Source organism: Macaca thibetana, chromosome 14 (genome assembly GCF_024542745.1).
Source record: "Macaca thibetana thibetana isolate TM-01 chromosome 14, ASM2454274v1, whole genome shotgun sequence".
In the NCBI taxonomy this organism is placed as follows: Eukaryota; Metazoa; Chordata; class Mammalia; order Primates; family Cercopithecidae; genus Macaca; species Macaca thibetana.
In genome coordinates this window covers 117,920,269-117,936,010 of record NC_065591.1, presented here as the reverse complement: position 1 = coordinate 117,936,010, position 15,742 = coordinate 117,920,269, and the positions used below count along the sequence as shown (strand labels likewise).

Here is a 15,742-nt window from a genome sequence, read left to right as displayed (position 1 = left end):
TTAGGTAGAGAGGAGGATGGTGGGGGACTGGTTGGGAGGAGCTGGGGGGGTTAGGTAGAGAGGAACATGGTGGGGGCTGGTTGGGAGGGGCTGGGGGGTTAGGTAGAGAGGAGGATGGTGGAGGCTGGTTGGGAGGGGCTGGGGGGTTAGGTAGAGAGGAGGATGGTGGGGCCTGGTTGGGAGGGGCTGGGGGGTTAGGTAGAGAGGGAGATGGTAGGGGCTGGGAAGAGGGACTGAGGGGTTAGGTAGAGACGGGGATAGTGGGGTCTGAATGGGGAGGGAACCAGCTCCCCTGTGTCTCTGCAGCTGTCCCTCTGTCCTGTCCCTTTTGGTTTCTCTCACTCTTTGTCTCCCTGTATCTTTCTTTGCGCTCTCACTCTGTGTCACTTTTTCTCGCTCATGCTGTGGTTCTCCTACTCATTTGTGTGTGTGTCCATCCCTTTATCTGACTTGTGCACGCGCTCTCTCTCTCTCTCTCTCTCTCTATGTCCTAGGGTAACTGCTGGGGAAGACCCTAACAATAGACCATGGTCAGATGAGGAGACTCAGGCACAGTAGTGGCCAGGGTCTAGGGGTGCAGATAAGACGCAGGATGCAATCACAGTCTGAATCTTTGTGGCTTCCAAAATTCCTATGTCGAGATCCTAACCCCCAGGTATTAGGAGGTGGGGACTTTACTAGATGATTAGGTCATGGGGGTGGAGCCTCATAAATGGGATCAGTGCAGAGGCCTGAGGGAGACCCCTTGTCCCTTCCACATTGTGAGGACACAGTGAGAAGAGGGCATCTGTGAACCAGGTGTCTGTCCCTCAATAGAAAACAAATCTGCCTTGATCTTGGACTTCCCGGCCCGCAGAACAGTGAGACATACATTTCTGTGGTTTCTCAGCCATCCAGTTTATGGTGTCTTGTTATAGCAGCCCAACTGGGCTACGACAGATGCCCAGTTAAATTTGAGTTTGAGAAAAATAATAACCTTTTAATATAAATATCTTCCAAATACTGCATGGGACATACAAGCCATACTTATACTAAAGAAAATAGTCATTATATATCTGAAATTCACATTTAACTGAGTATCCTGTATTTTATTTGCCAAACCTGGCCACTTTCCAGGGCTGCCAGGTGAAGCTGTTTAGGCTCCACCATCTCCAAGGTGCCTGGCTCAGGGGCCAGGGAGGGCTGAAATCCAGCCCATAATCCCTTGCCCAACAGCCCTGGCCCTGCTGTGTCTACCAACAGGGGTGCTTGCCTCTAATTCACACACGATACCAAGGGCTGGAAGCACCCTGAACTGGCCCCCGTATTAATTGTGTCTTTAAAATGTTGTGTATTTTATGATGCTTTGACATCTGGGGCCTTGCAGACCCAGGAAAGGACCAGGGTAAGCTAATTCCTAGAGACAGCAAGCATGCTTTGTATCAAAGCAGACCAACCAATCCGGAGCCCAGGCCCCCACAGCCTTTTCATCAGGCTCTATAGTCCAGGATGTTATGCCCCTACCCTAAATCTCCCCAGGGCCACACATCAGACCACCCCTACAGCTCAGGGCCCAGGGAAATTATTCAAGCTATCCGATCCTAAGCCTGCTGAGCCACCAACCCTGCCTCACCAATCCTTCCTAAGAAAGCAAGCCACAGCAGGGGCTCTGCCCATACTCTCCCCACACCTCCCACCCCGGCCCCCACTGACCCTGGGGCCTCCCCTTCCTCTGGGAAACAGGAGTAGCAAACTGTCTTTTCTTTCTTTTTTTTTTTTTTGTTTTGAGACAGAGTTTCACTCTTGTTGCCCAGGCTGGAGTGCAGTGGCGTGATCTCGGCTCACCGCAACATCCGCCTCCTGGGTTCAAGCGATTCTCCTGCCTCAGCCTCCGGAGTAGCTGGGGTTACAGGCACGTGCCATCATGCCCAGCTAATTTTTTTTCTTTTTTTGTATTTTTAGAAGAGACAGGGTTACTCCACGTTGGTTAGGCTGGTCTCCCAACCTCAGGTGATCCGCCTGCCTCTGCCTCCCAAAGTGCTGGGATTACAGGAGTGAGCCACCGTGCCCAGCCGCAAACTGTCTTTTCAACAGCAGTTGTCTCCTGATCTGTTGGTCTCCCTCTACCTGAATAAAGACAAAATTTCAGATACCTTTTTAAACAGCCCCCACCAAACTCCACTGAACAAAACTGCATAGAGTCCCAGATGGGGTTAATGTACTGCAGAGACTTTAAGATGAACGAGGCCTTACAGGATAGCTGGGCCAACCTCTTTTGTCTGCAGCTAGAAAATTGAGGCCTAGTGGGGAAGTGGCTGTCCTTCTCAGTGGTGGAGTGGGCAATGCCAGGCCTGGAACCACAATCTCCTGACGCCCCGGCCTCTGCCCTTGCCCATGCTCCTCCCAGGGCAAGCCGACCCCAAGCTCTGCAAGTGGGGACCCAGCCTCCAGAACGCCTTCTCGCCCCAGCTCTGAGGTTTTCCTTAGACTCAGAGACTGGGGAGGTACACGGCCTGGTCCCCGCGACCCACCGGTCCTCTCAGCAGTCCTGGAAAGATAACCAGCACCTTGGCCATCCGAGGAGGATGTGAGACAGGCCCGTCCCTGCTCTGAGGGTGTGTCCTTCCTGTCCCAAACTGACCACCTGCCAAGAAGTCACTCCAGGGCTGCTGATCAAGCACCCAGCACCTGGTTCCAGAACCCAGGGCAAACTCCTGCCCTCAGACACAAGTCCAGGGATGAGGTGGCCGCCTCTTGGAAGACAAACCCCTCCCTTCTGTCCTGGGCTGGAGCCACCGTGTCGTGTTATATAATACAAGGATAAGACGCAGAGAGAGGGTTGTCCAGAGGAGAATGAAAAGGAAGGACAGGGGCTTTCCTTCCAGTCTGAGCGCCTGTCCCATCCCTCCCTGAAGATAGGCCAGCCTGGCCCCTGGCAGGGTCAATGTCCTGCAGAGGACACACGCCATCAGGTGGAGAGAGAGGTCAGGGTCACTCTGCTGGACCTGTCCCGGGATCACCTTGAGCTCAGCATGTCGTCCTTGTCTACATCATGAAGGCCCCTCGGAGAGCCTGGTGCCGTGCTTCTGCACAGCAGGGCGGGGGACCCCGTCCATGCTCCTGGGCCTGTGACGTCAACAGCAGCGCCAGGCAGCCCCAGGCCTGGGTTCCAGGTTCCACTGCATAACTTCAGACAGCCCCCTCCCTTGGCCTCTGTTTCCTCATCTGCAAAATGAAGGTATTAGATCAGACACTCCGGAAGGGAAACAGATTCCTCGGGGGACAGTCACCTCAGATGGTCTCCTGCCCCTCTTTGGCTTGTCCAGGGAGCAGCAGAGGCCTGAGACCCTCAATGTGTCCCTAGACATGAGCATGGGAAGAGGCCCTGTGTCCCGAGGCAAGGCACTTCATTTCTCTGGGCCTCTCCTCCAAACCATGGTCATCCACCATCCTATGCACCTGTCCACCCTATGCCCAGTGGTTCTCACGGAGACCAAAGGGGTGACCAGCAGAGCCAGCACACGTCAGTGGAGCTTCCCCGGGCACAGGGCTCTGTGCTGGGCATGGAGAAGCTACAAGCCTGTGACGTGGAGTACACCCAGCAGGGTGCACAGTCCGGGGCTCCTATGGATCAGGCTCTAGGGGCTGTCCAAGCCAACCCCTCTGCTTCCCCTCCCAGGGGCCCAGCCTACCTCCTCATCCCCCAGGGCTGCAAGGAGCCCTGCCATAGGCCAGCAGCACTCCTGACTTCCCCAGAGAGGCTACATATGAGGAGGGGCCGGAGCATCAGCCGCAGAGAGAGAGAGAAGCTGGGAGCGCACACAAAATCAAGCAGCCTCCAAGAACCCCAGAAAAGACCCCACAGGGCAGCCCTGGCTGCTGTCGGGTCTGACGCCCTCAGTGGCTGTCCACATGGTGGATGATTAGGGCTCAGGAGCCGGCAGCCTGAGTTCGGATCCGGGCTCTGCCACTTTCCAGCTGTGTGACCTAACCTTGCCGTGCCTCCCTGTCCTTGCCATACAGTGGGAAGGACAGCAGCACCCGCTTCAAGGGGTGCTTGTGAGGACTGAATGAGAAACACGCCTGGCACAGAGCGAGCTTGCAACAAGCATGGCTGTTGGGATTGTCACTCCCTCACTGGATCCACACAGCTGCAAGGTCCACCCTGCTGTGGACCTTGTGTTTTCCGTATGCAGACATCAGTGTCATAGTTAGGATGGCCACATGGTTCTGAAGGCCCGGCTCAAACCTAGGATCCATAACATAACATGGTGAGTCACCCTCTGCCTCAGTTTCCCCAGCTACAAAATGCAATGGTAATGATCACAGATGTCTATCAGGGTTACAGAGTGACTTACAAGAAATTATGTATCGGAAGTACCCTGTCAAGGGCAGGAGTAAGGGCTGGATAAATGTGAGCTACTATTATTGGCTCCTGTCCTACAGGGGGAACCCCAGTCCCCCGCCCCAGGGGTCATACAGCTATTTCATAAAATACCAGGCCTGTTCTCAAAGTTTCTGGGTTGCTCACCGACCATCCTCTCTGTGACTCCACCATGGGACCAGTAGGGGAGGGATGAGCCTCATCCCTGGAGGGCACCTGGCCCCTTCGCCAGGAGGAAGGGCAGCAGAGGAAGCACTCAGCCCCTCCCCCAGCACAGACTGGCCATGCTTCTCCTTAACAGGCCACTGTCACAGCCCCCAGCGTGCCGGGTGAGCCACACTGCCGGATGGGGCCTTGGGCAGTACCCACTGTAGGCTCCCGGGGGTGTCAGCAGCAGAGGCACGGAGCAGGGAAAGGCCCCTCCAAGCTTCTTCCTGGAGACTCAACCCTGAGCCATCTGGGGACAGTGGGTTCCTCCCCTGTTCCTCGTACTTCTGAGGGCCCAGCACCAGAGTGGAGGCCACATTCTTTCTTCTGGAAAGCCCACAAGTCCACACAGCCGGGGAGGAAGGATGGGTTACGGAACAGTGAGAGGACAGGCTGAGCCCGGAGAGAACCCTTCCTAAGAGCAGCTTCCTGCCAGGCAAGAGGGTTGCGTGGTCTTACCACGCACAGTCGTGTCAGTGTCTACTTGGAGCCCCTTGCCCTGCCCTCTACCCCTACCACCAGGACCACTGGCCTCGCCTTTTACCACCTTTGCTAAGAGGAGCTCTGGACACCCCACTCAGGAAAGGGATAAGTGTCCACATGCACAGGCCCTCCCCCTCCACTGGGCACCCCTTCCCTGATCACTCATCCCATCACCCTCCACCTATCTGCCCAGCTTAGGGGCCAAGAGTCTACTGGGTGTGGCCGAGGCTCATCCTGGCCTTCTCTGTGAAGGGCACCCCTCTGGCCTCTGGCCTCAAGGCTGGATGCAGGGACTGCGGCAAATAGCACTGTGCATCTTGCACCTGGCCCACACACCCTTATTCAATCCAGGTGGCAACCAGCCCACATGGAGCCCCAAGCAGCTATCAAAAGGGGAAGCAGAGTGATGATTTTTTTTAAAGGGGACCCAGCAGGTGGGGAAGGTGAGTAGGGGGGAGAAGCGAGGCGGCCTTGTTGCCAGGCGATCAGGCCTGCTCTCGGCCTTTCCAGACTGTTTGCATATCAGTGAGCATCCCACACTGAGCACCAGTGCTTGGGTCCCCACTCCCTGCCTGCCCTCCAGCCCGCCCATCTCTGAGGGCTCGGCCTGGCTCTCCACTGACCAGCGGAGGCCCTGGGGGCTTTGGAAAGAGCAGAGTGGCCAGCCACTGCCACCCAAGCAGGAAAACCACGGGGTGGGGTACCCTGTGTACCACCACACCTGGGAAGACCAGCCTCCCAGGCCAGCGCTGGGAAACTACAGAGGTGAATGCCAAATCCCTGCCCTTAGGGAGGGGCAGTGAGGGTGTGTGCACAGCCCTGAGGCAACATCTGAGCAGGCAGTGTCCAGAGAGAACCTGGGGCCCTGCACAGTCACAGCCGTCAGTGGACAGAGGCCCATGAACATCCACAGACAAAAACAGGTACGCACACATACCCATGGGGGTGTGTGCCCCAGCACGCTTATTCCTGGACACACACCATCTATACGCCTGGCCCTGGTCCCTATCTGCACACACAGGGGCTGGGTCCTCGGGGACCCTCAGGAGCCACCATGGCAGTCACATGGTGACTGGGTGACCCGGGGACTGGCAGCACATTAGTGCTCACCACACTGGAGGGAGGCCTTGGAGGCGGTGGCCCCCAAAGCGAGTGGTCCACCATGAATAATTCACTTCCTTCCGGAGCTCACCTGCAACCCATGAAACTGCCTGAAGCAGGAGGTGGGGGGCTCAGTGCCCATGGCGTGTCCCCAGAGCCAAGCTCGGTGAAGGGAAGCAGAGAAGGGAGGGGCAGAGCAGAGCTGCGGCTAGAACCTGTGGATGATAGAATGTTCACCTGGACAGTACCTTCAAGACTGCAAAGTCCAGAGGCTCCATTTGTGTATGAGAAAAGTGACGACTAGGGGAGATTCATTTCTGAAAAGGAATGAAACAAAGAAACAAGAAACGAGAGGTGAGATCAGAAAGGAATGAGGGGAAGAGAAACCAGAGGGTGCAGACCCCCTGCACCCTCAGCATCCCGCCCTGCCCTTCAGATGCAGGGCTCCCTCCAGCCTTCCCCCTTGGCCCCCTGGCTCTGTCCCACCTTCCTCCCCTCAGTCATACTGTAGCAGAGCTGGCAGACCCAGCCTTCCTCCCTGGGATGCCTGCCACATGGGGTCTGGGGTCCCCGGCAAGCTGGGGGCCCAGGAGGTGCTGGGGCCTTCCACGGGGACAGAGAGGGTGCTGGTGCTGGGGCACGCGCCTTCGCCTCACCCTCCTTTTGTTTAATGAACACATCTCCCTTTTTCTCTAATTAGGTGGAACAAACACTTGAACCAGAATTTTTATTTCCCAGAAAAGCACACGCCCGTACCCAGTAAATATGTCATTAATCATCATTCCGCGGCGGAGGAGCACACTGGGTGCAGGGAGGAGGGAGAGCAGTCAGAGGGCCTAATTAGAGCTGGGGCCCCTCACTCCCCTCCCGCTGGCACCCACCTCCCAGAGCCCATCCATTGGAAGCTTTCCTGGCAGAGTCAAGCTTATGTAAATGTCCCTTGTTAGCACAACGGAACAGTAGAGGAGAAGAGAACAATACCGACCCGCTCTTCACCACCTCCCGCCTCTGCTCACCCTACCCAAAGTCTTAGTTTCAGCCAGGAAATTGTTCTTATTATCACTTGGCTATTTATAGACTCGGTGAGGTCTGCTGAGGAGCCCAAGCCAGGGTGGTAAAGCGGTGCCGGCTGCTGCTTCCTCACCGCCCGGGCTTAGGCTTGGGGTTCAACTTCACTCCTCTGCCCGATTTTGCCAGCCCCGGGACAGATCGAAGGCTCTCACCTGCTGTGCCACTGGTCCTGCCCCCGGCTTGCTGCATCTGGCCACATCACTCTCCTCCAGCCCCTCTGCCCAGGGCCGTGGCTGGCACCCTGAGTCCCAGGCCTGCAGCTGTACCGCGTGGCTCTCTAGAATGTCACAGTCTGGCTTTGCCTCCAGCAAGATGTGCTGTTCTAGATAGAGGCTCTGGCCCTGTTCTCCTGAGGCCATGAGGTTTGCCCCACATTGAGAAAAACTGCACTGAATTAAGGACCCAGAAGGTGGGGTTCCAGGCACCTACAGGTTTCTCCCTGTGGCCCTAACTGTTCCCACCTGTCCTGCCAAGAGCACGGTACCCACCCTCCAGCACCCCGGGAGCTGCGGCAGAGGCTGTGGCTCAGGGTTCACCCATTCTTAAGTGCAAATCCTAGCTCCACCCAGCAAGTTTCTCTTTGGCTAATCAAAGATAATGCTGCTCTCTTCCGGGCCCTCATAAGAATTAGAGACACTGCCATTGTCACTTTATGGGAGGTTTTGAGGGAGGAGTGGTCTGTTCATCTACTCCCTGGCTCCAGTCAGGGGGAAACAGGACTGCACCCGTAGTGAAGCCCCTTCCTGGTACCTCCTAGTACCAGAAGCCTTTGCATACTGACCAGACTCCAATCCCAATCTGCAAGTGCACCCCCCACACTCAGCACGCCCTCCCCGGGGTGCACCTGACTTAGTGGGCCCCAAAGTGATGGGGAAGTAGCTGCAAAGAGGAACAGGAGAGGGAAGGAGGTAGCAGCCACATGGGGAAGTAGCTTCGGAATGACATTATGGCCCAGTAGAGTAAAGCAATGACCTGGGAAGATGGGAGACCGGCAGTTAAGATGGGTTTGCTTCCCAGGGCTGCCATTACAAAGCACCACAATTCGGTGCTTAACACAACGGAAATCAATTATCGCACAGTTGTAGAAGCCAACAAGTCTGGAATCACGGTGGCAGCAGGGCTATGCCCCTCCAAAGGCTCCAGGCAAAAATCTGTCCTTGCCTCTTCCAGCTCCTGGTGGCTCCTGGCATTGCTTGGCTTGTGGCAGCATCCCTCCAATCTCTGCCTCCAACTTCACCTGGCCTTCTCTGTGTCTCTCTGTCTCTCTGTCTTCTCCTCATTCCCCTCTTCTCCTCCTCCTCTTCTCTTTCTCCTTCTCTTTCTCTTTCTTTTTCTCCTTCTCCTTTTTCTTCTTCTGAGGCAGGGTCTCACTCTGTGGCCCTAGCTGGAGTACAGTGGCACAACCTCGGCTCACTGCAGCCTCAACCTGCAGGGATCAAATGATCCTCTCACCTTAGCCTCCCAAGTAGCTGGGACTACAGGCACGAGCCACCACGCCTAGCTAAATTTTTTTTTATTTTTTTCTTTTCTTTTTTTTTTTTCCTTTTGTAGAGACACGGTCTTCCTATGTTGCCCAGGCTGGTCTCCAAGTCCTAGGCTCAAGCAATCCTCCCACCTCAGCCTCCCAAAGTGCTGGGATTACAGGCATGAGCCTCCATGCCCCACAGACTGTCTTCTCTTCTTCCAAGGACACCAGTCATTGGGTTTAAGGCTCACTCTGAATCCAGTATGACCTCATCGCAAGAGCCTTAACTAATTACTAATTGCTTGACTAAACTGCAAGGACCCTATTCCTAAATAAGGTCATTTTCTGAGATTCCAGGTAGAAAATAATTTGGAGATGACACCATTCAACCTCCTGTAAGAGCCTAGTACTTATTTCAGGACCAACTCGAAGTGTAAGTTTGGTCAAGCTCCACAGCCTCTGTCTAACCCACCTATTTTCTCCCCTATCCAATGGGAGATGATGGTGTCTGTCCCACCTGTGGTTTGATTGAGGCTCTAATGAGATCAGGGAGTGAAATGCTTTGGAAAGTTGAAAGGATTTACATAGGCAAATAATCAAAAAGTTGATGTGCACTGATTCTGCCCATGTCCCCACCCACTCTGACTCCCATTCCCCAAACTGTGCCCCCTCTGCAGACTGTCCTTGCTCAGGGGCCACAGTCCCTGCTGGTTGCAAACCATCTCCTTGTGTCCTACAGAGCCTGAGACTCACTCAGGCACCAGAGGCAAAACAAATGAGAGTTCATTTCAACATGGGACCCCCCTGAAGCCTGGTTTCCAAGAAGCCCATCCTGGTTTATTTTGTGCTTTTAGCATGTGAATCCAGGCTAATTTTCACACGATGGAAAACTGGCTAGTTCCTTTTTCCTTCCGCAGCCCAGCACTTACCCAGGCCAGGGAGCCAAGGGTAACCCCGAGCTCTACATAGACATTGGCAGACCGGGTCTCCTGAGCTGAACCCCTCCATCCTCAGCTCCCCCTTCTGTCTAAGCTAGTGCTTGTTCACCCCCAACCCAGGCTGGCCACCCCAGCCAAATGACATGGAGCTTTCTCTCCCCTCTCCCCTTCTCCCAAGACTCTGCTTCGGGACGGCAAGCGGGAGAGCATCGTCAGCACCCTCTTCATTTCCCCTGGTGACGTGGAAAACGGCCAGAGCATCGTGTGCCGTGCCACCAACAAAGCCATCCCCGGAGGAAAGGAGACGTCGGTCACCATTGACATCCAGCGTGAGTACCCACCCCCTCCCCCAACCCAGCCCTGCCAGGCCCGGGGTGAAACACCCAGCAACCCTGCTTATAGCCTGGCCCATCTGATGGCAGGCAATGGGTCAGGCAGCTCTGTGGATCGGCCAGCTTGTAGGTATGGACAGGAAGGACCATCTTGTCTTCCTTACTGTCATGAGATGCAACCTCACAGATGAGGGTCTTTTGCAAAGGACATCTTCAGGCCACATTTCAACACCTGTACAAGGTGGGACTTTCACACCAATAAATACGGTCAGCTGCTGCCCCTGCTGGCCTAGCCGGTGGCCCCTCTGTTGGAGAGGAAGTCTGAGTGGAGATGCTGATATTTGAAGGGTCCTCAGGCTCCAGAATCGGCAAGCGTCGCTGTGCTCTGGAAAGGGTGCACCGGCCACTCTCATGGAAGGGTCGATCAAGGGATATGAGGAAGGAAATCTACATGTATTATCTCATTTAATCTTTTGTTTTATTCTTTTGAGACAGAGTCTCGCTCTGTTGCCCAGGCTGGAGTGTAGTGGAGCAATCTCAGCTCACTGCAACCTCCGCTGCCAAGGCTCAAGCGATTCTCCTGTCTCAGCCTCCTGAATAGCTGGGATTACAGGCATCCATCACTACACCCAGCTAGTTTTTGTATCTTTAGTAGAGATAGGGTTTCACCCTGTTAAGCTGGTCTCGAACTCCTTACCTCAAGTGATCCTCCTGCCTTGGACTCCCAAAGTACTGGGATTACAGGTGTAAGCCACCACGCCCGGCCTTATTTAATCTTTTCAACAACTGTTTGGAGAAGGTGTGACTGTGGTCCCTACTGTGGGAAACTGAGGCACCAAAAGGGTGATTAACTTGCCCAAGGCCACTTATGTTTCAAATGCAGGCAGCATAGCTTTCCAGAGCCCAGCCTGGTAACGTCCTCTCCACACTCCTGCACAGCCAGCCCTCAGTGGACCGTGTTAGGATTGATATTGACAATTATGATGCTTTAGGGTTCCACCAGCATCGCATCCCAAAACCACCCAACAGAGACCCCTGAAGGTCTCCTAAAAGTCTCCCTAAGGTGCCCGCCAGCCCCAGAACCAAGAAGAGCTCAGCAAGGTGTTCCAGTGGCCTTCCTCTCAGGACTGGATTAGTTCAGTTTAAAGGGTCGGGACTCAAAAGTGGACTTCTCTCCTTCGAGATCCCCTCCCTGCCGCCAACCGTAATGCCACCGCAAGCTGGTGGCTGCTTCTGGCTTGGTCTCTGAATTACAAGGCTGGAGCTGCAGGTTGGCATTTGTGTCCTCCTTAGCCTTTTATTCATTTTAAGGCAAGTGCATTTAAAAACACTTCCTAACAGCCCTGATTCATCTAAGCCTTCTGGATTCTAGGCTCTGAGTGGCTCTCCAAGGACCTAGAGTCCAGAGATGGGGTTCAGGTCTTAGGGTTCTGAGAGCTCATCTTGGCAGCTAGAGAACAGAAGTTCCCAGCCAGTGTCTAGAATCCCGACAGACACCATTTAGATTCCAGAGGGGAGAAGAAAGGGTTGAAAACCTCAGGTAGGCTCAAGGCACCCACACACAAAGGCTGAGTTCTTGAGGCAGGAGGGCACTTTATCTTCACTGTCTTGCCACCAGCTATTAACAAATATCCCTGTCCCCCCCACGACCCCTGACACACCCCTGGACCAAGGAGCCTTCTTGCAGTCCTCATTCACAAGGATCCAGGGCAGCAGAGCTCTGGCCAAGCCTAGAGCTACGGTGATGGAACGAGGCCCCAGGGCACAAAATGCAAGGAAGGCTGGCCCTGAAAATTAAGGAGGCAAGGCCTGCTTAATCTCTGTCCCTCGGCTCTTCCCACCACTGGCCCTGGCCCTGACCTGGGTCCTGGGTCTGAGCACCACCTCCCCCTGTGTGGTGAGCAGTCGGCATGGAGCAGTAAGCCCCACTGCTGGAAGAGGTGAGATGCTGCGAGGCCAGCAGTCCAGCGTCCAGGACGGCTCCACCACCCACGGGCGGGCTGGGCCCACGCCTCTCACATCACCCCTGGGGACTCTGGTTCCTTCTCTGATTTGGCCAAATGACATCCAAGGCCCCTTCTTGCCCTAGGACTGGCCATGGATCAGAGCTCTCTGTCCAGATGCAATCCAAATCAGGAAGGGGAGAGGGCGGGAGACACCGAGCATCCAGGCTCCCTACTTCCAGGCTGCCATTCGATTCACCACCACCACCACCCCGCTCCCTTCTTCCCCAGCCCATGCCCAACCTGGTCAGGAGGCCTGTACAAAATGTTACAGACTCCTGTACAAAAGCGACAATCTAGCTGGCCCCCTGCGACAGCAGCGTAGGTCCTGGCGGGGAGAAGTGGGAAGAAGCGGTGTTTCCTGCTCCAGGCCACCATCCGTTTACCCCAGGAGAACCTCTCCAGGCAGCGGGAAACTCGCCCTCCTAACCACAGCCCGCCCGGCCTTCTGCACTCAGGCCCACAGAGGATTGTTCACCAGGGCACAGGTGACAGTCTGCATCCGGGAGGACACTGGGTCTTGCCAGGCCTCTGGGCCCTTTCTGGCTTCCTTTCCAAGGATCTCTCAGCCACCTTTGGAGGCACTGGAATGAGGTCAGAGTGACACTTGGAGCCCAGCAGCCCAGTTTCCCAGACCAGCCTCATCCAAGGCAGTACTGGGTAGTAGTACTACCAGTAATAGTGGTAATAGTGGTGAAGGCCACAGCATTCTTCCTGCTTTGAACTCTCTGCCACTTACTGAGAGGCACTGACCCGGTTAGTTAACCTCCTTGTGCCCCGGTTTCCTCCTCTGTACATGGAAGTAATCATGCTCACCTCCTAAGGTTGCAGGGAGGATTAAATGAAATCCTTCCTGTCAAGCCCCTAGCGCAGTGTCCGACACATTGTGAATGCCCCACACCTATCAGCTGCTGTCAGGATACAGAGCCAGAGGTGAGTGGCGACCCTCATCAGGTGTCCCCACAGCCCTAACAGGAAGGGATCTTCATCCATGTGTCCCCGCACTCACCACCCCTAGCCTGAAGGTGCTTCTATGTGCTTGCCAAGCAAAGCACACATTGTCCACCCGCTCCCTCCCTCCTTCCCCCTCCTCCTGCTTCAGCTCCTCCTCCATTTATTCATTTGTTCATTCAGTCAACATCCAACTGTTTACTAAGGACACCATGGGCTGCATCAGAGCTGCCTTTGCGAACCTGCTCATTTTCTCCGTCGACCAAGAAGCATCCAAACTCAGCAAAAGCACATTTGTTGTTTGTTTCTCTTGGTCTTCATATGTTACCCAACGCAAGACAAAGCCCTCAGATTGAGTAATGGGAAAGAAAGCTTAACACCCCCAAAGCCTCACCACATCTGGACTCTGTGTCCAGCTGCCAAGTTTCAAATGAATGTGCTATAAAATCACTGAGTCATGAAGATTCCCTCTTTCCCCACCCTCTCCTCCGTGTACTATTTCCTCTGAAAACACACACACACACGCACACACGGGTGGATAGAAACACTAACAGACTCTCAGCTGTAACATCTGTTCAATGTGATCTCAGTTCCACCAGCTACATCAAAGCTGCCCTCCTGCAAGTTATGCTGCCGACATCACAAGTGGGATTAAAATCATGTTTAATAGTTGGATATGACATAAACTATTTATACCTCTGGAGCTTGGCAGACTCCTGAAAATGTATATTCTGTACACCAGCAGAAGTGGAGAGAGAAGCTTGGGCACCTCTGGTCTTGGGGTGGAGGTGCAGATAAGGCCAGTGAGTGTGGAACCCTTGTGAATCGCTTCAGGGCAGGTGATCACCAAAGACGATGCTAAGAGGAAGGGAAAGTGCAGGAGAGAGGCTTCATGGTGAGCTGATCATGGCAGGGGTGTGACAAGGCATCGGGCAGCAGGAAGGTCCTACAGCAGGTGTGTGCCCCACCTCCCTGCCTCTCAGACCTCATCACTTTAGAAAGGACCCCCAGGTGAGGGAAGGGCCTCCTGGAACAGCCCCCCAAGTTCTCTGACAGGTCCCTCGAGTCTATGGGACTGGCACTCACCTCTTCAAACCGGACTTGGGGTAGGTACTCACCTCCCAGCATTGGCCTTCATAATGCGAGGGCATGGGCCGGCCATGCGTTTGGATCCAGGTGGCAGTTCCCAGGTGCCTCTGCCTCCGCTGCTTCTCCAGCCCATGGCGAACTGCAGGCTCCTCCCTGGGTGTCATGTTCGCTACGTAGGGTCCCACGGACGCCCAGCTCAGCCAGTCAGCCTTGCACGGAAAGAGGGCTGGGGCTCCTGATTCAGCCTTGCCCTGGAAGCTAGGGTGCAGCTTCGAGGAGAGGCCGGGGGTTGTCGGGGTGGGAGGAGAGTTCTTGTGGCTATTCCCTGTCACCCCATCTTTGTGACCACTCGAATTATGCCTTAAAACTGGGATCGAGATCACAGAAATATCCTCACTTCCCTTGTAACTCCCCACGAAAGGCAGGCAGGCCGGCCGCACCAGGAGCAGACGTGTCCTGGATTTGTGGTCCCCCGTCCGGAACTGGGGAAAATGTGGGAGAACAGGCTCCCCGGCACAGTTGGCCACCTGCTACTCAGAAAACAGAGCTCTCTTCCCAGTGCCGGCAGATACCAGTGCAGCCCCTGGGGCCATCTCCCAGGCCAGCTCCTGTGCCTGGCACTCTTGGGCACCAGCAGGCAGAGGGCGGCTGAGCAGTTATGTGATCCCAGCTCCAGGGTAAGGCCGGCTCGGTCTGCAGCTGAGAGGCTGAGTGTATGACTCTCTGAGGGTGTCAGGACCCCACCGTAGTTCCAACCAGAGCCCAGACCAACTGGGCCAGCTGGTCCCTTCGTGATGCCCCCATGGGGACCCAGAGAGACCAGCATTTTTCCTCATTGCCTCTGAGAAACTGGCTTCTTTACTTCTTCTTCTGGAAATGGGCTGGACCCCTAGAAGTCCTCGTGACTTTCCTGCAATTTGCTCTGCTTGTTGGTGGGGACTGACCCAGAAGATGCGGCCCAGGGCCCAGCCTGTCCATGGGGACCAGGTCCTGGGCTGCCCACTCAACTCAGCCAGACATCTGGGCCGTGACAGGGAAGAAGGATGGGAACTGGCCCATCATCCCCCCCTCCCTCGGTGTGTGGATGCCCCAGGGGTGCTTTGGCCTGGGGGCCACCAGGAGCCCAGGTGACACCAGCCTCTGGAGAGGGTCCAGAGCCAGCTGCCCCTGAGCTGGGCAGGGACAGGCTGACGGAAGCCATTCCCATCTCTCTGCCTCTCTACTGCAGCCCTCTCGAGCTGTTTCCATCTTTCTATCCTGCAGTGTCTGCTCCTCCTTTTCCTCGTTGTTTCACTTGGTCTTTCTCTCTGACACCATCATTGTCCGGCCCTGTGTGCTGGGTCTCTGTGGCCTTTTCTGCTTTTGGTCTGAAATCCTTGTCTGATTCACAGTCTCTGCAAACAGGTCAGTCTCTCTGTCTCTCTGTCACTCTGCTCTCTGCTTCTCTAGATTTCTGTCTCCGTCACTCTGCTCTCTGCTTCTCTAGATTTCTGTCTCCGTCACTCTGCTCTCTGCTTCTCTAGATTTCTGTCTCCGTCACTCTGCTCTCTGCTTCTCTAGATTTCTGTCTCCGTCACTCTGCTCTCTGCTTCTCTAGATTTCTGTCTCCGTCACTCTGCTCTCTGCTTCTCTAGATTTCTGTCTCCGTCACTCTGCTCTCTGCTTCTCTAGATTTCTGTCTCCGTCACTCTGCTCTCTGCTTCTCTAGATTTCTGTCTCCGTCACTCTGCTCTCTGCTT

At 55.1% G+C, this 15,742-nt stretch overlaps 1 protein-coding gene and 1 long non-coding RNA gene across 3 annotated transcripts in view; one reads left to right on the top strand and one right to left on the bottom strand.

Annotated features, from left to right (window-relative positions):
* KIRREL3 (kirre like nephrin family adhesion molecule 3) overlaps positions 1–15,742 on the top strand; it is a 578,853-nt gene that overhangs the window by 528,901 nt on the left and 34,210 nt on the right. For both annotated transcript variants that reach the window (XM_050755683.1, XM_050755682.1), the window contains exon 6: positions 9,807–9,957. In XM_050755683.1, the coding sequence (XP_050611640.1) occupies positions 9,807–9,957 (151 nt within the window). The remainder of the gene's footprint in view (positions 1–9,806; positions 9,958–15,742) is intronic.
* Positions 1,758–14,941, bottom strand: LOC126934879 (uncharacterized). Its single transcript, XR_007719130.1, has 4 exons — positions 14,033–14,941; positions 13,611–13,772; positions 6,403–6,471; positions 1,758–3,204 (listed from the first exon to the last, which is right to left on the bottom strand). It is a non-coding gene; the product is annotated as an uncharacterized LOC126934879 (long non-coding RNA).